The 25,001-nt window shown below is 42.3% G+C and overlaps 1 protein-coding gene across 1 annotated transcript in view; it reads left to right on the top strand.

The window, feature by feature from the left end:
• LOC311247457 (endoribonuclease ZC3H12A-like) overlaps window positions 1–17,959 on the top strand; it is a gene marked incomplete at both ends in the record, with an annotated part of 30,052 nt that extends 12,093 nt beyond the window's left edge. The window contains 3 exons of the mRNA XM_084338498.1: window positions 82–149; window positions 15,885–15,985; window positions 16,995–17,959. Of these exons, the coding sequence (XP_084194624.1) occupies window positions 82–149; window positions 15,885–15,985; window positions 16,995–17,959 (1,134 nt within the window). The remainder of the gene's footprint in view (window positions 1–81; window positions 150–15,884; window positions 15,986–16,994) is intronic.
• Between the last annotated feature and the right edge of the window lie 7,042 nt (window positions 17,960–25,001).

Raw genomic sequence — 25,001 nt, 5'->3', positions numbered from 1 at the left:
TGTGTTGTGTGTGTGCTCATGTGTGCTTGTGTGCCCAATACCCACCCGTTTGTACAATAATGAACAATAATCCATATGCAGGGGGAGAAGCCCGAGTGGAGGAGGTTCATAGAAGACCGGCTGCTCATGTACTCCTTCGTCAGCGACAAGTGAGTGGCGTCTTTTACAAACGCAAGTCTCGTTGTGTGTGTGGTAAGGCCGTCCCCGAAGCCTGTTTTTGGGATTCGAACTTCGTCAGGGTTTTTCGAACGAACGTTCGAACCTTCGTTTTTAATAAAGAAATTATAATAATTAAAAGAAATGTCATTTTGTTTATTTTATTTTTTTTATATATAAATATCCTCAAACTAAACCCTCAATTAGAATAAAGTGATTAATCTGATTAAATTAGTATTTTATTTTATTAAATCAACTTTCCAGCCCCAGACCCAGCCCAGGGAGAAGCCCCAGCTGACTAAATCAATTAAATCAACTTTCTTTAATGAATATAACTCATCAGTTTCTTTTAATACTATAATATTAGTGTAGCCTAATCTTTATCTGCAACTGTGAAGAAAAACCAGAATGAATAGATAAATAAAAAATTCAAATGTTGATTTAGAATTCTAATGCCAACGTAACGAACAAAGGTTTGAACGTTTGGGCTCAGCCTATAGTGTGTGGGAGTTAAAGACTCCCTTCCCCCCTCTCTTTGATGATCTCCCTCACCCATCTTTCCTTCCTACCCCATCTTCTCCAGAGAGAGACAAGAAGATAGATACCAGTTTCCTCTCTGTGCGTTCAGTAGAAAGCTATTTGGCTGCATGTTAGCCTAGCTTAGCACAATGAATGAAAGCGGACAGTGACGGGTAGCCTTCGGGAGAGATGTTAGTTGGACAATGCTTAGGCTAACTGGCCATGTCCGCTTCCATTTAATTTGTTTCTTATTTAACAATATTTGATGGTTTTTGGTTTGTCTAGTGCAAATTAGAGTGTTTTTCTGTAATATAATTGTCATGGTGCTTTTTTTATACCCAAAGGGGTATATTTTAAATTTTTAATACAATTTTATCACAAACTATAATACTGCTGCAAGGAACACATTTTAGACTAACTTAAAAATACATGTATAATTTTAGGATTTGTATGTTATTATATGTATATATTATGGATGCCCCCCTGAAACCCGGTTCTAAACGGGAACCGGTACTAAATTCGAAAAAAACTGAGTATTGATAAGCTCCGACGTTATCGGTTTTGCTATCTGTACTCGAGAAATTATGGAGTTTTTTTTTCAAGGAATTTAAACGTCGCAAACTAATCTTGTTGGCCATTTTCTATATCTCTCCTCCCTCGGTCTCTCTCTGTCTGCATGAGGAGCGGGGCTGTTAGTTACACACACTCAGCTCACACTCACAAAAGCATGCATGGCGCAACCTGTGTAACATGCTATCTCAACGTTAGCAAGCTAAGCATGCATAGCGCGACGTGTGTAACATTAAGTTACACTGCTACAGTATCTTAACGTTAGCAAGCTAAGCATGCATAGCGCGACATGTGTACCGTTAAGTAACTTGTGTTCCGCAGGGAAAGACCGTTCATCACGGCATACAACTTGGTTTAATCCAAACCTCCATTCAGAAACTTGGTATTATGAAATAATTCTGGGATGATCATGTCTGACTATTTTCCTATGCCTTGTTTGGTGCGAGTTCAGCTGACACTGTTGACACGCCCACTACGCAAAGCGTGCGCTCTCTCACACACGCACACACACACACACACACTGCTCCGGTCATGCATCCACTCAACTCATGGAAAATACAGCATCAGGCTATTGTTCTAAAAGTATCTCTACTAATAAAATGGAGTATTGAACCGTTTTTAACAGCTGGGTATTGGGTGGGACATTCTGATTTAAGAACTTTCTAAATAAAATAGAAAGTCCCAAAATAGTTAATTTATCTGACTGCTTGTATTAATTGATCAAAAAGTAGCCATGTGCAGTAATATAGTTATATAAAAGAATAATAAAGCAATGTCGATTCTGTTCGTAATTAATTAAAAAAAAATTCTTGCAAAATAATAAAAAATAACCGATAAGAGTATCGATAAAGTACCGAACCGTTAAGCAGTATCGAGTAGTAGTATCGATAAAGTCCTAACGATACCCATCCCTAATTATATATTGTATTATGATATTGTTGATGACGTATACAAAAAATCCATACCTTTGCATGTATCCATGACAATCCATAAATTAACATTAAGGTTAACATTAACTCATTGGGGGCCAAACACGTAATATTACGCGTTTCACCGTCAACGCTTGAGCGCCGAATACGTAATACGTTTTTTGATCCTTTGATATTTTTCCTTTGATCCCCGTTCTAAACGATCATCCGGATCACTCTAGCCGTCCCTGGCTCGTTTGCCTACGTTGGAATTGCAATGCTGATCGAATCTTATCAGGTGGCAGTATCGCCTACCTTTTGAACTCTGATAGAAAGGGATCAGTAGAGACAATGAATGAACTGGACTATCAAGACTCGCTCTGAGGGGGAGGAGCTCTTGCAAAGCAATCGCTAGCAGATCTGCTCGCTTCAAAACCTATAGTTTCCCGTAAACACGTGTAATTACATATACACGCGTAATCGTGATCGCTGATGGGATCATTGGAATTATTCTTTCTGGAGTACCTTCTGGCTAAGGTAAGGACCCCCTGTATGTCTATTTTACCTAATCTGAAACATGTTTCTGTAACGATCACAGTGTCTTACTTTACCGGACATAAACCAAGCATTTTGTTTTGATTGATTGATTGATTGAAAATGTTATTAACAGATTGCAGAATGGGTACAATACAGTACAGCTCAATACACACAATTGTTAAGGGGATGCGGACCAGAGAAAGACTTTCGTCTTGTTTACATCAGGGTCCCCCATTTTCAATTCATCATAACATATGACATACATGACATACAGATAGACAGTATTGCTACATCTATACATTTATGGCAAACCAGATTTACAAATACAGTACTGTTTGTGATACAAAAAGAGTCTAAAAAAGAGAGTATATACATTGTAACGATCGCATTTTCGGGGTAAGACTACCCCCCCCCCCCCCCCCCCCCCCCTTGATTATCTTGTGAAGGCACATGTGTACATGGTATATACCTTTGATTTGGGAGTATTTGGGGGTTCAGGGAATCAACCAGAATGATTTGGGCTTATTGCATATAACGCGTTTTATCTCGCGATCTATGGAAAAAGACTGGACTATTTTGGAAATGGGCGATGTTTAGCAAATTCTTTTTTACATGTTGGACTAGAAATAGTGTCTGTCAAATGAGCCATACTATTGTCTCCATAGCTATAATATACAATAGCTCCGCAAAGATTGTGAAATATCGTGAAAATGGTCAAGAAAAGCTGGCGCTAGACAGTGAAGGATGGGGGAAGCGTGTGGCGCTTGCAGGTCTTGGGATATTTCAATGTTTTGGCTAATTTAGATTTAAATTGTATAATTTCCATTTTAAAATGTTTTACCATGGTATGTTTGGTATCTTTTTTTTCAGCACAGCCTCACATATATGACCTGACAGTTAGTTTTCATATTGTATAATACTGTATATACTGTATACTGCATAATGTACAACACAAAACACAAAATCGGATTGAGAAAATGTGTTATTTTTAGTATGAACCAATGCAAACATATCAAATCAAGGATATAAAACAGTGGAAATGCACCCTCAGGTAGCATATTTACATAAACAAAAGAGAACAGATCAGAATTCAATTTACAAAGCATTATTTTCTCCATACACAGGTAATAAACACAGACGAAATTTTGATTCTCAACTGGAAATGATCACCAGCATGCTTTTTTTTTATTACAAAAAGTCAGTAAAGGTAATTTCTTCTACAAAAAAAAAGTAAAAAAAAAAGTTTTACAGTAAAAAAGTAAAAAATAACTAAATAATTAAATTGTGGGATATTCAATATACATATATACAGTACACATATGACTAGAGTGCAGTCATATAGAGTGCAGGATGCCTGAGGCGTATCCAAAAAAAATATTGCACCTGTCAAACTGTAACGCCTTTTGACAGGTGTTACCTGTGTATACGTGGCATGGGGGTCTAGCTGCGGTCCTGGGGGTCTGCACGGCATGAACCGGAGGGGCTGAGGGGCTGGATCAGGATCACTGTCGGTCTTCCAGGGCGTCTGATCTCCTGCCTGATCTCCTGCCTGGGCTGGACGTCTTGGCCTGGCCTGGGTTGTCCTGCGTCGGACTGGAGCAGGCTGCTCATCATGTCTGCACATAAATGGCACACACATTGTACATATAAAACACTGCTCATACAACACACACACACTGTATATACACTCAATATTCCATTCTGTATATATTGCGTACAAAGTCTGCAAACCTAGTAATAATAAAAAAGCAATAAACATCCATAATAAGTCTCTCACCTGTCTGGGTCATTTCTTGACCTGGATCTGGCTTGGGCACGCCCTGCCCCCTAGATGTCCCAGGCAAATCATTGCTGTAGACAATGACATGTAAAAATACATTATTTTCAACTTTTATGAACAGAGTAATAACTAAAACAAAAGCACTAATAATAATAATAATAATAATAATAATAATAATAATAATAATAATAATAATAATAATAATAATAATAATAATAATAATAATAATAATAATAATAATAATAATAAGTCTCACCTGTCTTGGTTAGCCCTCCTTCCATGTCTCACTGAACTGGTTGAAGGCAGGGCTTCTGCTCCTTCTGCTCCTTGCTCCTCCTCACTGTAGACATTCAACATTCAACAAGGACTCTCTTGATGCACACTTATCATGTACACTTATCCTGTACATGTGCATTCATCATGTGCACTTATCATGTGAAAGCCTTTCTTTGCCTTTCCCAACAAGTCTGACTAAAACAAAAGCAATCAAAGTCCAAAATAAGTGTCTTTACCTTTCATTGTTGTCATCAGTGGACCTTTCGTTGTAGTCACCATGTTATGGTTTGTAACCGACCCCAATCGCACAACACAAGACAGGTATGAGAGTAAGCCAAAACAGGGCATTTATTCAATACAAACAAAAAGCGGCACTGTCCCTTTAAGGGAGAACACAAAAATACTGGAAACAAAGAAATAGGGGAAAATGTGGCACTGTGCCTTTAAGAGGCGAGCAGGCTAAGGGGCTAAGGCTAAAGGACAGGGCCAGGGCAAAAAGGTCAGGGCAGGAACAGGGGCACTGGAGAGGGGGAACAGGGACAGAGGCCCGGGGAGGCGGGCTGGAGACAGGGACAGAGAAAACAGGGTTAAGGCCTTGGACAGGGCGAGGGCTAGAGCTGCTTACAGGGATGGCAGGGTTCAGACGGCGGAGGCCTGGCAAGGAGATCCTCCTCGGAAGTGAAGAGACGCATCCTCCCGTGGGATAGGAAGCGATGCGCGCCGGCTTGAGCGTCTGGAGTAGGAGCGGCGTCTGGAGTTGGAGCGCGCCGGCTTGACGTCTGGAGTGGGACACTGGAAAACCTCCCGTAGAGGATTAGAGAGCGCAGACTGTGTCCCACTCCAGGCAAAGGAGCGCGCCGGCTCGAAGAGACGCATCCTCCCGTGGGATAGGAAGCGATGCGCGCCGGCTTGAGCGTCTGGAGTAGGAGCGCGCCGGCTTGAAGAGACACATCCTCCCGTGGGATAGGAAGCGATGCGCGCTGGCTTGAGCGTCTGGAGTAGGAGCGCGCCGGCTTGAAGTCTGGAGTGGAGCGCGCCGGCTTGGGGTCTGGAGTGGAGCGCGCCGGCTTGGGGTCTGGAGTGGAGCGCGTCGGCTTGGGGTCTGGAGTGGAGCGCGCCGGCTTGGGGTCTGGAGTGGAGCGCGCCGGCTTGGGGTCTGGAGTGGAGCGCGCCGGCTTGGGGTCTGGAGTGGGACACTGGAAAACCTCCCGTAGAGAATTAGAGAGCGCAGACTGTGTCCCACTCCAGGCAAACGGCGACAGGTGGCGATGGCTGGCACCTCGTCTCACGCCGGAGACGCGGCAGGTGATGGTAACGTCTGGAGTTGGAGCGCGCCGGCTTGGGGTCTGGAGTGGGACACTGGAAAACCTCCCGTAGAGAATTAGAGAGCGCAGACTGTGTCCCACTCCAGGCAAACGGCGACAGGTGGCGATGGCTGGCACCTCGTCTCACGCCGGAGACGCGGCAGGTGATGGTAACGTCCAGAACTCCATGAACACTGAACACAGAAAAGGATACAGAGTCCAGAACAAAGAACCAGCATACAGAATGGCACAACGTCTCCCAGTGAGAACAAAGGAATCCTCCCGTGGAAGAATAGAGAGCGATGACGATGTCTCACCAGGAGCGCGGCGGTAGATGGTAGCATACAGATCGACCCGACCAGGACTGGAGGGGAAGTCCAGGTATTTAAAGCCCTCTGGGGCGCTAATCATAACTTATCACAGCTGTGAAAGGTAGTCCAAGGGTGGGGGCGGGTGAAGAGCAGAGGAGAGTAAAACATCGCGAGGGTGGGGGCTGGTGAGGTGAGGAGAACAGGGAATTAAAGGTCCAGGGAACAGGCGAACCTCACACACCATCACCAACCAAAGATGGATCGTCAACGTTAGTGTAACTGAGGGGTACAATTCCCTGACTGTATTGTTAGATATGATACTTACTACCACTACCTCTTGTACTTTAGACTCTGGCCACCCAGTACTAGGTATAAATAATTATGATAAACACTCCCACCTGATGAAACGGATCCAACACAAATGTACCAAGTCGAAAGTCTGCGTTTATTAATAATACATAGCAAAAGGTATGTACAACGATCACTTAATTACATTTATGATTTGAAATAGTATGCACTTTTATGACAAATGAGTATTCGTAGGTAGATCAATATCGAATGTCCAATCTCTGATTGCGCAGGAAGCAAATATACAACCTGGAATATTTAGGGAACAATAGCAATGATACTTGAATGATTATATAGCTGGATACACTAGGGGAAGGTTCCGACTGCTTGTAGGACAGCTGGAGGGGGGGGGTAGAGTCTGGCTGTATCCCGTCTGGCCGAGGGTATCCTGGGAGAGCCCACAGTCGTGCGACCCGGTGCCCAGCGATCCTCGATCCACAGATGAAAGCAGTTGGACTCTCTGTGGCCGGCGTCCTCCGGTCCACGATGGAGAGACGTGAGGCGACCTCGTCGTGTAGAGCGTCTTCTCACCTGTCGTCCTCTCCGGGGGGGGTATTTCCAACACACCACAGTGTTGGCCTTTATCCATAGAATAATCAAAGTACTCAAAGCATAATCCAAGCCGGGGAAGGCTAGCCGTCGTCGGTAGAATAATCCAATATACAGGTCCACTCGCTCTTTGGCCTGGAGCTCCTCGGGTGCAGCTTCACGTGGGGTCAACCACCCTGGATAAGCGTCCAGCTGATGCCCGAAACGATGGGGGTGCTGATTACTATAGAACTCTTACCGCACGAGGCACTACATATGAATAGACTATTATTAGCTTAATAGAATACGTCCAACTCGACGATATAGTGCCAAATATGACTATTCAAATATTAATATACACGATGTCTCAATGCCGATACTGGGCCGAATTGGCCTTACTGCCCACACGTGGTTTGCGGGGAGGCTTTTGCGTCTGTCACTCTGTTGGAGGGTAATGAACTGGACTAAAAAGAAAGTTCTACTTTAATAGCGCAGTATATATACGCACTATGAACAAATAGTACCATTAGTGGTGCGGTAGACATATTCCTACGCGGAACTAGGACTTGTCCATACATGTTGAGCGGTACGATTGAACCTGGTCTGAGGGGTATGGCGACCTGGCACCAAGGTCTCGTCCAATGGTAGAATGGAGACTATTATGGGATGTTCAGTAGACTAGAAGGGATATTCAATGCATATTGTACAAGGAATATACAAGGGATATCAGGGGATATACAAATACAATTAAATATATATATATAAATAAATATATATATTCGGTTTAATCTGATCCTTCAGAACAGTTAGCCTAGGATAGCTCAAACTACTACTACTAAAACGTCTACTAATACTACTACTACTGCTACTACAACTACTATTACTGCTACTACTACTACTACCACTACTATTACTGCTACTACTACTGCTACTACTACTGTTATAAAAGTCTAACTACTAACTACTAACTGTCTGACGAATTTCTCGCTCATGTGTAGGCTTGTTCTACTCTTTTTTTCTGGCAGTAACTTCCGCCTCCTTCGTCACTTCCTCCCAATCTGTTCCGTTTCATTCTAGCACAAAAAATTGCCAAGATATTGATAAAAATGTAATGCATGTAAAATAAAATCTGGCACATTTTAAGCGTGCGTAAAAGTTTATTTAGCATCGAATTGAAATGATCCTGGTTGAGTCATTTATTGGTTTATCAACACAAAATAAAAAGTAGCGTGTCATAATCACGTCATAATGCCACGCCGAATAAAACCCGGAAATGGACTACGTTTTCGGTACAGAGCGTCACAAACTGATGACGTCACTTCATCACGGCGCCGTGAGCCGCGACCGGGAACCGTTGTAAAATTATGACACCACATCAAAATGTAAATCTCCAACAGACCTGTAATTATATTCCATCCATATAGGCAATGTGCATAACAATAGTTTTAATAAACCTTTTCCTCTCATAATTATAGAAGAGAGCTATGCAGGAATGCTGCCGTCTTTATGAGATGCTTGCTTGCCATACCAGGACACATTCAGCCTTGACGTTTAACACTCAATGTTCGGCAAACAACAACAACAGACTGACCCTTCTGATTGGCTCTGACCCTGAAATATCAGTCAACCTACCATAAATAACAAGCTGTGCTGCCAACTGCCAATGGCTATGAAAGCGGTAACTCGGCATGGGGATGAGAGTCGGTGTTAATTTCGTCAGCTATTTTGAATTTTAGTTTTCGTCTTAGTCATGTCTCAAATGCTCTTTTTCGTTTTCATCATATTTAGTCACCTTTATCTATTTTTCCTTTAGTCAAGTTTTAGTCAACTACAGGTCTGAGCATTTTCGTTTTAGGATTTTTTGTTTAGTCTCGCCACTCAGTTACAGCATCATAAATTAAAGTTGGCTGGTTAGACTTATGTAAGCTATTTAATGTGTTCTATTGTGGTGGATCAACATAATGTAGACATCCCTCATGCAGTAATGTAGGGAAGAAAGAGGAGTTTCCTTTTCTGTATGGTGCTATATTTCTATATTAAGATACCATGTGCCAATGGTGGCACTCGTGCCTAAGGTCGCTGACCCCTGCCTGCTATAGACTGTATGGATCACTGCCCATATACTATACGTTAAGTCCTCCCTCAGTTTGTTAGATGTTTCTGTAATCAGCCAGTATCACCTTTAGCATCTGTGTTCGTGAAGTTTCTGCGTTGTGTTTATTTCTCTCTCTAAAGTCGACCTTCTCATACTGGCTGTACATCTTTGTCATCCCCCTGAGTGCAATCCATAATCATAACAATTCGACACGGGCAGACGTGGTACCTTTCTTGGAAAAACGTTGTTTATTCCATAAACAAAGCCTCGTAATCAGATGTAACCCTGTTCTGTAATGGTAAATGGCTGCTTTTTTATGTAGCGCTTTTATCCAAAGCGCTTTACAATTTGTTACTCACATTTTTACCCATTCACTCACACATTCACACACCGACGGTGGAGGCAACCATGCAAGGTGCCAACCTGCTCATCGGGAGCAATTAGGGGTTAAGTGTCTTGCTCAAGGACACATCGACACGCTGCCCGGGAGGAGCGGGAATCGAACCGGGAACCTCCGGAGCCACTGTCGCCCCTTGTCCTTGTTCAGTCTTAATTCATTATTCTAACGATCTCTCTCCTGTCAGCCCGCTCGGTGGTCGTGCGGCCTAGCTGTCCAAAGGCCTTCCCTGTCAGCCGAAGCCAGTGATGTCGTGGCCCTCCAGTCCTCCCCTCCCCGCCTCGTGTCTGAATCTAACTTACACGGCAAGAAACTCACAGCTGTAAACGATAGTCCTTGGCAACGGCTGACCGCCCCTAGCAACCGCTACTTCTCCTGACCTACGACCCAGATTTCTCGGTCTCTCTATCTCCCTTCCCTGTGACAACGGCGATGTTGATATTAAAACACCTCTCAGCCTCTCACCCCACTCAAACACACTCCTCTGTTGTGGTGATAATGACCTCGGCAGCTGATAAAGGCCCTTTGTCTGCACAGTCTGGAGACACACATACACGACTGATACTGTCCTCTTAAAACTAATATCTATCAGAGCCGATAGTGGACCAATGTTACAGAATCGGTACTCGAGAACAAAGAGGCAACGGTCCAAGAGTCATCATTGTTACTCTGCGCAAGACGGTAATAAGAGATGACATCATCAGAGTTGCACGCAACCAAAGGGGGAAACTGAAATATGGTGAAAATTCAATATTTATCTACGAAGATCTATGCAAAGAGGCCATCGCTCAGCGTTTCCCCTACAAGGAGGTGATGCAGAAATTGTTCAAGAGTGGCTTCAGGCCAAGGCTAACATACCCGGCACTATTATCGATCGTGGGAAAAGACGGCCGGAGGGAAGGAATACGCACGCCTAAAGACGCCGAGGAATACTTGAATCTACATGGAGCAGGTCCCCCAGGGCAGAACGCAACACTGTCTCGCACCAGATAAGCCTATTCATCTCTCTCTTTCTCTTTGTATTTCAGTAATTTTATTAGAATGACTTTACCACGACTCAACAAAAGTAGCAGATGATATGCATGCCGGCAACACCAAGGCACAAGGTGTATAATATGGTTCGTAATGCATTATATTTACAGACTTCTGGTCTCCGTGGAGACAAGAATCTATCATTGACACTGTGAACAATCTGGAATATTCTGGGCTCATCGCTCGACTGCTCTGGAACACAAAGGAATATCCCGAAAATACTAGTAGTCATGAACCCTGGGTAGGAAGATCATTCTGGAACATAACAGCAGTCTGTTCGTATATACTAGGGTATTCTACAACCTTCTAGAATATAATGCACCATTACAACGAAGGCCTGCAACTTTAACATTAACATCCGGTGTGTATAAGCATATGATCAATTGACTGAAGTTTAATCAGGCCTTAATAAGGCTTTAAAAAAAATCAGCCACATCTAAATGTATGAGCACAACAAGGTTATTCTAATATTTTAAATAATCACTCCACTGATTTAGAGATTGGCACAATGTAGCTCTAAAAGTCTCTGTTTTTCTCTTTTATCTCTGTATTCAATTTTATTTTAGTGGTTTCTCCACGTTGAGTTTTATTTTAGCTCTCACTCCCTTTTTTATCTTACATTGTTCTTTTCTATTTTTCTTCATTTTAAGGTGTTAGTGTTTGTCTCCAATCTTTTCCTTTTTCTGATGTTTCCTACATAAGTTAGTAGAAGGTTCAAATGAATATATCAATGAAGGTATTCTTTTTTTCATTTTTCATAATATTTTAGTACATTAAGGGAAGGCGCAAGACCAAAAGCGACATTCTATTTAATTAGAATGAAAATGTTAGATCCTATGGCAATTAGCATAGAAAGAGTAGGATTACAAAGCTCAGTTTGGGCAATCCGGTGGCCTAAGGGAGGGAGTCATACGCGGAGGATGTGTCTATGGAACACAGGCCTGTACTGGGAGAGGGGGAAAAAGGGGATTTTTATTTGTATATATATATGTTTTTAAGCTCGGCTCTCAACGGGACCTCAATAATTGGATGTACATCTATTGTAGCTTCGCACTCCAGAAGCATTACCAAAAACTACACAACAACATGTATAGATTATGGCTAGTTTGAATATAATGATATGGAACACTGGTGGGATAAATAAACAACACAAACGCAAAAGCGTGCTCACACTGATGAAAAAAGAACATGTGGACGTAGCTCTACTAAGCGAAACGCACATTTTAGAGAAAGACATAGATACGTTAGCGGACAACACATATCATAATATTAGTCACTCTTCTTTTGGTACGAGAACTCGAGGGGTAGCCATAGTCGTTAGACGTAAGTTAAATATTGAATTAAAGGGAGTATGGTCTGATGCAGATGGTCGTATAACTATAGCTATGATTGTACACAATAACAGGAAAATAGCGTTGGCAGCGGTATATGCCCCAAATTTGTACGAAGAGGGTTTCTTCTCTACACTAACCAATGCAATGTTAGACCTTCCCGATTACTCATTTATAATAGGTGCGGATTTTAATGCCATTTGGAATCCAAGGATGGACAAATCTTACCTCGCCTTTTCCAGCGAACAAAAGAATTCATCTAAAGCATTAAAGGATTGGTCGAAGATTACAGGTGTAAATGACTTATGGCGATCACTTAATCCCACGACCCGAAAGTACTCTTGTCGATCTGCGAGACATAACACATTATCCAGAATAGATTATGTCTTTGCATCCCCGAGACTATTTGATAAATATGAAGTGGAAATGATACCCAATGCACTATCAGATCACTGTTATTTACTACTAAAAGTAACATTTGGTATACTATCTTCCCGAGCCCCAAGATGGCGATTTAAATCGATGCTGCTTAATAACAAGGAATTCATTACACAACTCAAAGAAGCTCTTATAGTATTCCTACGGGAGAATGCAAACTCGGTGCAAGACCCCAGAATAATATGGATGTCGGTAAAGGGAATGATCAAGGATTTCACTGATAGCTTTTCCTCCAAAATGCGCAAGAATCAATGCACAAAACTGTCTGAACTGGAAACGCTTTACTCAACGTTATTTAATTCTTTAAAATACAACAACTCAACTCGACTAGAAAATCAAGTTAACGTACTAAAAAAAGAGATCAAGGCCATATACAGACAACAATCGGAAATACAAATACGCAGCACAAGACAACAGCAGTACTCCCAAGGTTCTAAACCTAGTCACCTATTAGCCATGCGATTAAGAATTAATGCAAAATTTGCAGATATAACTACCATTAGAGCACAACAAGTACTTGAAACAGACCCTGAAAAAATAAACGATACATTCAAAGAATTCTACTCCGACTTATATAAATCAGAAACGACCTTCGATCAAGACAAAATGGACACATATCTTAATCAAATTATTCTCCCTAAACTTTCAGAGGATGACGCTAAACAGTTAGAAACACCGATCACACTAGAGGAAATCAAGAAGGCCATATCCGAAATGCAAAGTGGTAAGGCTCCTGGAAGAGACGGTATCCCACCAGAAATGTACCTTTCTTGTTGGGACATAATTGGACCCTTATTACTAAATATGATCTTATACTCAGTCAAGGAGGGGAACTTCCATAAAAACGACAATATTGCACTCATAACAGTCCTTCTCAAAAAAGACAAAGACCCCACCAAGTGCGGTAGTTACAGACCCTTAAGCCTCCTCGGAACCGATATCAAACTGTACTCTAAGGTATTAGCCATCAGATTACAAAAGCATATGACGTCTTTAGTTCATCCGGACCAAACTGGCTTCATAAGAGGCCGTCTGATCACTGATAACATAAGACGAATACTGCACGTACTAGATGCCGACAAGGACGACACCATACCTAAGGCGATGCTGTCCCTGGATGCAATGAAAGCTTTTGACAGGCTGGAATGGTCATATCTATGGGCAGTATTAGAAAGGATGGGGTTAGGAAAAGGATTCATTGATATGATTAAAGTATTATACAAAGACCCATTGGCCATGATTACAACAGGTACAATCATCTCCAAAATCTTTCCGGTATCACGCTCAGCCAGACAGGGTTGCCCTCTTAGTCCCAGACTATTCGATCTATCATTAGAGCCTTTAGCACAATATATAAGACAATCCCAATCCATAGAACCAATCGTAATCAAGGGCACACAACATAAAATTAGTTTATATGCGGACGACGTAATACTGTTCATGCAAAACCCCAACACCACATTGCCTCATCTGCTCAAGTTGATTGAGAACTTTGGTGATTTATCGGGATTTAAGATAAATTGGCCGAAGTCGGCTTTCCTTCCACTTAACACCCCTGCAAAAAAAGATATAACCCTCCCAGGAGAGATACCTATGGTAAAACATTTTAGATGCTTGGGAGTGGAAATATTCCCCACCATAAGACAAACGGTGAAGCACAATTACACAAAAATCCAAAACAAAATCAAAGACGACCTTGATAGGTGGGCAAAACTTAAAAACTCAGTACAGGCACGGATATCAATAGTTAAGATGGACGTACTACCTAGAATCAACTTCTTCAGTTCAATGCTACCGTTACCCCCTCCAGAGGGTTACTGGAAAAGATTACACTCCTCCACATACAAATTTATTTGGAATAACAAACCACCACGTATAAAAAGATCCACCGCACAGAGAAATAAAGCAGACGGTGGCATGGCATTTCCAGATTTTTTCCATTATTTTAAGGCGTACACATTAAGACCATTGACAACATGGTTTGATCTCCAAGCATTAGTATCCTGGAGAAAATTAGAAGAAAACATAGTAGCCCCACATAGACTGAAGGACATAGCATACACTAAACTACCAATCAAGCACTGTGAACGGAAATTTGGCCCCATAATTACTCATGCGATCCGGATATGGCGTGAAACACAAAAAAAATATCCTAACCCACATAAATGGCACAATCATACTCCCTTATTCAACAACAATGCACTCTTAATTGAAAAACGACCTATAAGATTCCCTATATGGGAAGAGCAAGGCATACACTCATTAGGGGATGTTTTTAACAAACAGGGTTTTTGTAGTTATGGAGAAATATGCAAAAAATTTAATCTCACCAGGTCCACATGGCTTTTTTACATACAGTTACGGCTATGTTTGAAGTCTCACGGTGTTCCATTAGACATACCAATTGAACACCACAGATACCACAAATTCTTCTATGAAAGAGAGACATCGAGAGGTTTTGTTTCAGATTTTTATCATCAATTACTAACGTCCTCGTATGAAACCCTCCAACTAGACTCTGTCTGGAGGAGGGATATATATCCAGACCTGGAAAGTGACTTTGATTGGCAAGGAGCCTGGGCAAATGTTCGACTTACATCAAGGAACCCGGACCATCAACAAATCAATCTTAACTATATTCACAGGACATACTTGACTCCTATAAGACTGAACAGAATGGGTCTTAAACAAGACTCCAAATGCTCCCAATGTACAAATGGGGACGAAGGGACATTTATGCACATGTATTGGGACTGCCCACCAGTTAAGATATTCTGGAAAGATGTGACCCAACAATTATCAAAACTCGTATCTTGGAATATACCTGTACACCCCTCTGTATTACTATTGAATGATGTTTTTGAGTTTGCAGTACATCCACAGCTAAAGAGATTGGTTTTATCGGGTATCACAGTAGCTAAAAAGCTGATAGCATCACGCTGGTTTCAACCGGAAAAAATGTGCCGGAAAGTTTGGTTTCTTACATATCTCGATGTGATTTATCAAGAAATATCTACAGCAAGAATTCTGGGTCTCAATGAATCCAAAATGACAATGTGGTTAGAAGTGGTGGAGAGAATAAAAGCTAGCTTATAATGGTAGTGTCTGGTTAGGAGTGAGGGATAATGGAGGTACTATCCAAAGAGGGGTCCGGGAGGGGTGGGTTCGAGCTGGAGCATATGTGTGTAGGTTTTTAGATAACAGGTATTAGGGGTATATCCTGTATAAGACATTGGTATAAATGGTAATTTCGTTGAAAAAAAAAAAAACTAATATCTATATAGGTTATAAACCAAATGCAAATCATCGATTTCCTTCACTCAGTTGTCCTTATGCTTGAATGTCCCCCCTCAGGTTTATGCCTCCTGATGACCCTCTAGGGCGGCATGGGCCCACCTTGGACAATTTCCTCAGGAGGGTTCCAAGAATAGCCAAGAAACAGCCGTGTCCCTACGGTGAGACCACCTCTCTATGATGACATGTTTGTTTTACGTCTGGTCTTTTGCCCAATGCTATCCTCAAATGGGATATGATAGAAATCACTTTCAAATGACAATGTTGTGGAATATTTTAAATGAGCCAAACAGTGAAACTGTAGAAATTCAGATGAGTCTAATTGTATCAAAAATAGAACATAGTTTATTTCTGTTTCTGTGGCCACAGAAAGAGTATGCTCAGTTTACAATCAGAGAAACAAGTGTACACACAAGCGTCTGACCAGAAAGTGAGAAAGAGCTCTGGTCAGACTTACAATTAAGTACAAAGTTGACATGACGTCAAAAGATGACAAATTAATAACCAATATGACAAGAAAGGTAAACAAAGATGAGAAAAATTTAAACAAAGATGGGTTTAGGGGTTTTGTCGTGTCTCACACAAGACTGGAGACAAGGCCAAATGTCATATCTAAGTAGGGATGTCTGATATTATCGGCCTACCGATATTATCTGTCGATATTGGCATTAAAATGTAATATCGGAAATTATCTGTATCTGTTTAAAAAAAAATATATATATATATATATATTTTTTTAAATGTTTACATTTATTGAACCTTTATTTACCCAGGCAAGCAATTTAATTTATTGTGAAAAGTATGCATAATGTTGTGTTTTTGGGTTGGGGAAACCCCGCATATATCGGTATCGGATATCGGAAATTAAGAGTTGGACAATATCGGTATATCGGATATCGGTAAAAAAGCCAATATCGAACATCCCTATATCTAAGTCAAGCTATCTCGGGCCTTGGCCGTTGTTTTAAGAACACTGTTAAGACTGTCGCCCTAGTGTCTGAGCTGTATACTAGTTAACTATATTAACTAGTCAAGGCTGTAGTGTACAGAGAATATGTATTTAAACAGAGCTATGGACATGATAATATTTTCCAAGACAACGTCATCAGCTGTTTACGGTGTGAAAGATCAACAGCGCTCCTAAGCTCCATGCATGTGTTGGTCTTCCAGGAAAGAAGTGCACCTACGGCGTCAAATGTAAATTCCATCATCCGGAGCGGAGCGGCCAATCTCACCGCTCGCTGGCCGACGAGCTGCGGGAGAAGGCCCGGCTGTGTTCAGGCTCTGGTCCCGGGCCAGCCCACGGCCTCTCTCTGGAGGACGAGGTGGCCCAGAAACTGACGCTGGACCAGTGGGGCGGCTCCTTGAAGAAAGGCCAAATGAGTGAAAATGTTATCCTGGTCAAAGGGGGTCACCGTTCCAGCAGGAGGGCCCCGTCCCGGAAGCCTAGCCACCGGTCTGACCCGGACTCTGTGCTGCCCGGCTCTCAGGAGCAGCTGGACTCTGGTTTGGGTTCCGTAGAGTGCCAGCCCGATGCCCCCCGGGGCCACGGTGACCACCGCCATAGCGCCGGGCTCAGGAGCTGCAGATCCAGCCCGAGCGTGACGCAGCATTATCACTCCCCTCCGTGGAACACACACACGCCCTGTAGCTGCTGCTCCCGGGCCCCCCCCCCGCCCTCGCCGCCGGGGTCGCACCACAGCCGACATGCTACTAGCATGGGCCCGGCTAGCACCTGCCACAACCCGGACCCAGTGATGGCCTACTGCCCCCCGTGTCACCCCGGCTATGCCGCGCCGGTGTATCCGGTCAACGTGGCTTACGGCCACTCTGCGGACTTCCAGCGCGTCAAGGTCCAACCCCCCCAGCAGCGGCTGTACTGGTCGGATCCGTACGGGGCCTATCCTCTCTGCGGCACGCCGGGGGAGGGTTCACACTGGGAGCCGCCCCCACCTCCGGGGACGCCGCCCAGCCCTCGCCGTGCGGAAAGAGAGGGTGTCCGGAAGAAGCTGCTGGCCATCTTTAACACCTGCGTGGTGGACAGGGCCATGGACATGTTTCCTCAGCTGATGGATCCCCAAAGGCTTGCCGCTGAGATCCTCATGTTGCAGAGTCAAGACATGACCCTGAGATAGGCTCGCTCTCTGCGGTCGTCCGGACTTACGTTTTTCATTCAAAAGAGTCTCTGTTCAGAAGGTTGTGTAAAGCCAGTGGTTCCCAAACTGTGGGGGCACACCAAAATATGTCGTTCCCTCATATAGTTCTATGGTTGTTCCACTATATCAGTGTTTCTCAAAGTGGGGGGCGCGCCCCCCAGGGGGGGCGCAGAAGCATGACAGGGGGGGCCTTGAGATTTTTTTTTTTTTTTTTATTATTACAGAAAATGTACACTAAAGTGCTATCTGTTGTAGCTGCACTGTTCTCCATGAAAATACCATTTCTCAAAATCTGAAAATCATTATTTAATAAAACACAGAAAAGGATCACCAAGTTACTCTGGATAAAAAAAAACTTTACAGACAACATTGAGACAAAGCTTCCTGACACATCTCCACCCAAACTCTTGGAAGAACTCTTTGAAATCTCATCTGATACCACCTAGAGAGCTAGTTTCAGAGTGTGGTGCTGAGTACCAAGTATCTCATCTCATGGCCCACCAAGTATCTCATGATGCAGCAGTTAAGGTGTTGATACCATTCAGCACCACATACAGTATCTGTGTGAAGCTGGCTTTTCATCCATGACAGCTCTGAAAACAAAATATAGGGCCAATTTGAAAGGTCACGATATTGGTGTTATTTCAATAAATTTAAACATGGCCCATTTCATGACTATTTGGTTGGTGTGAGGGGGGGGGGGGCCCAAGATATTTTGGTCCGCCAAAGGGGGGCCTGACAGAAAAAGTTTGAGAAGCACTGCACTATATAGTTCTATGGTTGTTCCACTATATAGTAGGGCTGAACGATTAATCGATTTTAAATCGAAAATCGCGATTTGAAATGATGCAATTAGCAAATCGCAAATATATATATATATTTTTTTTTATTTAACCAGGAAGTCCCATTGAGATACAAGATCTCCTTTGCAAGTTGTTGTTGTTATTGTTGTAGGAACGGTTTGGGAGAGGGAGGTAAGGGGTTTTAGATTGTGTGTTGTGAAGTTTAGACTTCAGAGAGGGAGAGTAAAGTACAGAAAAAAAGGTACCGTTGGGTACCGGTATCGATTCCCAGGTAAAAAGAAACTTTTTCAGGCTCGGTGTCCCGAACAGACCCACCGCGTAGGCCAGATGCAAGCCACATTTTACAATAAACCTCTGTGGGGCTGCTTAAAAAAAATTATAATTATAATTGCAAATTTAATCGCAATCGCAATATCTGTCCGAATAATCGCAATTCGATTATTTCCCAAAATCGTGCAGCCCTACTATATAGTTCTATGGTTGTTCCCTCATATAGTTCTATGGTTGTTCCCTCATATAGTTCTATGGTTGTTCCACTAGATAGTTCTATGGTTGTTCCACTATATAGTTCTATGGAATGCTGGCACAACGTTAACACAGTGTGAAGAGAGGTCTGACTTAAGAGACCTCTCTCAGAGCGGAACAAAGTGTATTTAAAATACAATGTGTTGCACACGAGAGCTGGAGACACTTGCCGTCACACAGAATCAGTTATGCGAGCTAGCCAGCTGACGCCAACCAGGGAGAGAAAACCATCTGAAAACAAAGTGGGAAACGTTTTTGACACCGCCAGGAGCTAAAAGCTGACTCGGCATTCCAGGTGATGTTAACATCGTTCCCACGTTACAAAGCCAAAAAAACAAGACGGTATGATGAGGCACACCTCTCTCCCTCTGCTTTAATTTCAACTTAATTTCAACTCGTAAGACACCTCTCAACCTAAAGTCACAAATAACTATCTGTATAGTCAAAGTCATGCCTCCAAGACAAGTTAATCATAAAATAGCATGTTTTTGAGTGGAGGGGATCTTCAAAGAATCTGTAATGTGGTCAAAGTCTGTAGAGATTGGAAATGTCTCCACGAGTGTTGTCTGTGAAATCAAACGGGCAAAAACAACTTCTTCATCTTTTTGTGAAATTTATTGTGAGCAGGAATTCTTGCATTGAGTATATAGTACATCCATCAGGGTAATCAGGAGAATAGATCTATAGCAGGTACTGATACTGATGGGGGCTGTCTTAAAGGTTTGGGAACCACTGGTGTAAGCCGTGATGTACGTGTGAGTTGTATCGCGGCATGGTGTGTGTGTGTGTGTTCTCCTTCTGAGCAACAATGATCACACTCTTCATACTGTGGGACACTGAGCTATCAGATCACAACAAGTTGTCTCTCGAGAGACCAGTTCAAATAAGAGGCAGAATACTGTCGTCGATGCAAATTGTATCTTTTATGAAACGTGAAAGTGGATTCTAACACCCGTTTGGGGTTTAGGAAGGATCAGGGAAAAAAGATTATGTTGCCACACAAAAACACAATGAATGACTTATGAATGAATAATGTCAATGTTTTATTGGCACTGTGTGCCAACAGTGGGTGAGCTTGCTTGCTATAGTGTGGGAAGATGGTGTGTAGACCCCGTGGGCCAGATCACTATTCCCAGCAGAGATGTATCATAAATGATACAACATATCACAGATTAGAGGGAATTGTGACCGTTAGTGATCAAAGCAAATATGAAAACTTGAACATTTTCATTTTCCACTGTGCCGTTTACAGTATGATACTGCTGAGAGGGTTGAGTCACATGGTTCAAGTTCTCCATTAAGTTATTCCAGTGGTGTATGGTAATTTATATACAGTATAATTTTTTTTTTTACATATATTTTATTTTATTTTATCCCCACCAGCTGTATTTCACACACGCAACTCCTCAGATGTCAGGGAAGTACAGCGACGCTCTCCCTCTTCATGGGAAGAATGTGAAAAAGGCACTCCGGTGACAAGTTCTGCACAAAATAAGTTAATCTCTGTAGTCAGTCACGCTTCCGAGAGGAGTTAACCATAAAAGAAAACACATTTTTGAGTGGCGGCGGCGGGGCCTGGTGAAAGGGCCTTTGGGAAGTAGCAGTTGTGTGGTTGGAGGATCGATCAAAGAGGGCGGGGCTTGAAATAGGTCCATTCTATCTTAGCGTTTTACCACTCAGTAGTTCGCGGTGGCCAGTAGCCACTGTGACGACGTTCGAATGTTCAGTTCTGAAAATCTCATACTGTATGTGAGACTGTAACGGAAGTTAACTATACTAAGTGTGTGGTATTCCTGTGGTTTTTTCATACACACACTATAAAGATTTACCACAGAAATGCTTTAGCGATTCACCATAGTATTTCTTTAATGGAATATTACCATAGACATGCTATGTTTCTATAGTGATTCATTATGTCTATAAGTCATTGGAGGATGAGAAGAAAACAGGAATACTACTATAGTTTTACTAGAGTCCATTTCTGTGTAGAATATATAATCAATATTTTTCATTTGAATGTTCAATTTCATTGTCTCTGTCATCTAATAAAATTTTTAACAATCTATATTGGAATGATGAGTTCTCGTGACTTCTACATATTAGCATACGCTCATAACCAACTTGCATCTTATGTCTTACAACTTTGCAATGACCTTGCTCATTGCTTTTTGATATAAGTCATTACTGTGACCTTTAGAATGTTGGCTCAGACAGACACTGAACTTAATGTTCTCGAGCTCAGAGCCTTTTACAAGGTACTGTACATGTCATCTTAGAGTCACAACCACAGTTATACAACAGGTAGTTCCGACCACGCATTTGGGATAGGTCGAGAGCGTTCTAAACAGTGAGTATATTCATGATACACTCACGGTTAAATCACCATTAATATATTACCACTGCGCTGGCTTTAAAATGTTGTAGAAAGTTTCAACTGCCATTCATCAAACGGAAACTGTGTCATCATGACCTACTCCGCGGACAACGTTACGTTTGATTTAACGTACCCCTTAACCATAAACGAGTGGATAGATAAAGAGGACGGCCCTACATCTACCGGTATTCAGAAAAAACAGAATTATCAGACGTGCCAATCCAACGAAAGACGAACTGGACACGCTGGAGAAAAGCCGCAATGAAATCAACACCACCACAAGTCGAAGGCCTGGGCATTGACCTGTTTCAATAGCTGGGCAAACATCACCACTGTTGTAAGTTTATTCCTAATCGATATAAATGTGTTAGTCAGTAATTATTCTGAGCTCCAAGGTGGTGATCCCCCAAGGTGCTGATGACTTTCTCTGACTTTCGCTTGCATTCGACTAATATGTCATTAGTTTGCGTTGCCCAGGCCATCAGGATGCTCAACGAACAATAACACTATGTAACAACCATCAAATGCACTCACAGCACACACATCCACACGCACACACTCACTTTAAACAAACAACTCACTGCAGCACCCACTTTACACACTTTAGAACACCTAAACACACTTTATATTTATTGGTAAAGAATTTGCACTACAACCCATACTGCATTACACCTTACTGTAAATTGTACCTAAATTGTACCTCATCCCATTTCTGCTTTGCACTATATAGTATATTGTATATTAGTATATTGTATAGTATATTGTATGGTAACTCAGTTACTTCTACTCTGCATTGAACATTGTACATATGTACATACTGAACACTTGTGTCCACGTACGTGACTTCTATTTTTTACTTGCTATACTTATTTTATTTTATACTTATCTATTTTTGTCTAGCACAGTCTCTGGAGCGTAACAGAAAGAAGCATTTTGTATAAAAGTATTCTGTACTTCTGTATGACGACTAATAAAGAAACTTGAACTTGAACTTGCCAAGCTTGTTGATGGCCTATACCATTTGAAATTCCATAGCAACGAGACATCTTTAGGAATTATTTTTCTACACCAAGCTCACTGAAATCGATATAAAATACCCTATAATTGGGTCCGGCTGGGTAGCACAGTGGACTAAGCACTCTCCTACCACTGCAGAGACTCTGGGATCGAATCCAGCTGTCAGCGGTATACCTCCGGCTTGGTCAGTCGTCCCTACGAACACAATTGGCAGTGTTAGCGGGTGGGAAGCTGGTGGGGTGTGTGTCGTGGTCGTTGTAAACTGCGACTCCTACTGGTCGGTCGGGGCGCCTGTTCAGCAGGGAGAGGATCTGGGGGAAATAGCATGAACCTCGGCACGCGTTCTACACCCTCCCCAGGCCGATAGTGGGGCAATGCGCGCAACAACCAGGAAGGGAATTGGCATAATGACTAAATTGGGATGGGTGAAAAATACAGAAAGCCCACATTTTTTTCTTTCTTTTTTTTTTAACCTTGAATTGTCTGTATTCATCCTATTTTTCCAGGCGGCCCAACCTGCTGTATAAAAGCAATAATACAATAATATTATTGCTCGAGATAGAGCTTCGTTCTCGTGCCTGCGGCCGTGTCACAGCCGTGGCAATATTCATGACATGTGAACAAAGTTGTAAAATGCGCTCACCTCACTTGACTTGACACTGGGTGCTGTAACCACCTCTGATATTCATGACATACCAGGGCTGAATTGTTTGAGTGTAAATTCTGTAGTAACATGTATTCCAAAACCGTCAATGGAAGCCAGCCAGTAGAATGTGACATTGTTTACGTTCCGATTCTGATATGCGTGTAGGTCTACACATCATGTCTTATAGGCGTCTCTACTCTGTAGGTATGTATAGTATGGTCTCTGCCTGTAGGGCAATTATATATAAATTAATAATATACTCCTAAGGCATAGAATACATATAAACTACTAACTGAAACGAACCAGTAACGATGAAACAAGGTTATTGGAATGTTCATGTCAGGAATGTATTTGTATCTGTCCCTTTCAAATAAATCAAATCAATCAATCAATGCTCCTAATCAATTCATAATACAATACAATTGTATTATTGACATTCCCTATTATATATTAAAGGTGTGTACGTAAATTAAAATGTATGTATATGATAAGGAAATAAGGATATATGTAAATGAAAATGTATGCATCTGATATGGATATATTATTAGAAGATTGAATAATTGGTTGATATAAACATAGATAATGTATGAAAAAGCCAAATGATATATTGTATTATGAATTGATTAGAAGTATGTATTGTATTGTATTATGAATTGATTAGGAGCATGTATTGTTGTATTGTATTATGAATTGATTAGGAGCATTGATTGATTGATTTGATTGATTTGAAAGGGACAGATACAAATACAATATACTCCTAAAGCATAGAATACATATAAACTACTAACTGAAACGAACCAGTAACGATGAAACAAGGTTATTGGAATGTTCATGTCAGGAATGGCATTTTTTATGGTGTAGGGTCAAAAGTGTTTTAAAGTGTCTAAGTGAATGTTAACCTTCTGTGTATTGTCACGGTGAAAGGGTTAACCGTTTGGTAGTGTGGCAGTGAAAGGGTTAAAGGTGAGTGTTTGTTTAAAGTGAGTGTGTGCATGTGGATGTGTGTGCATGTGGATGTGTGTGCAATGCATGTAGATGAGTTAGTGATTGGTTAGTGAGAGTCATTGAGCATCCTGATGGACTAGAAGCTCCTTTTTTTTTGATCTACTTTTTCTCCCATTTTTCTATTTTTCTCCCATCCCAATTTCGTATCGTCCAATTCTACCCTCCCCTGTCTCGAACGTTGTTAGGCCATGCCTCCCACAAGCCGGCTGCAATGTGGACTAAGCCTTACATCACGTGTCCCCTCCGGTACTCGAGGAAGCAGCAGTCGCATCTTTTCACCTGCACAGCGCGATCTCTCAGCGTCGGGGGTCTGCGTTTGGAGGGCACGCCGCCCCCGTCGCTTCTTGATTCTGCTGCGCAGGCGCACCAACCGACCTGTAGGAGTCGCTGTCCACAACGTCCGATCCCCACCCATCAGCTTCCCACCCCCTAATACTGCCAATTGTATTAGTATGAACGACCAGTCAAGCTGATAGCAATGCGGAGAGCTGGGCTCGAACCCAGCGTCTCCTGCATTGGTGGTGAGCGCCTTGCCCACTGCACCACCTAGCCGCCCGACTAGAAGCTCCTTTTGAGTCACTCTGTGCTGGCCATGAGACTCCGGTAGCGCATGCAGAGCATTTAGATGCACCACTATCGTAGACTTTCCGT

This window comes from Notolepis coatsorum (assembly GCF_963971535.1).
Source record: "Notolepis coatsorum genome assembly, contig: SCAFFOLD_588, whole genome shotgun sequence".
Classification (NCBI taxonomy): Eukaryota; Metazoa; Chordata; class Actinopteri; order Aulopiformes; family Paralepididae; genus Notolepis; species Notolepis coatsorum.
Note: the sequence above shows the minus strand (reverse complement) of the source record. Positions and strands in the feature narration are given on the sequence as shown.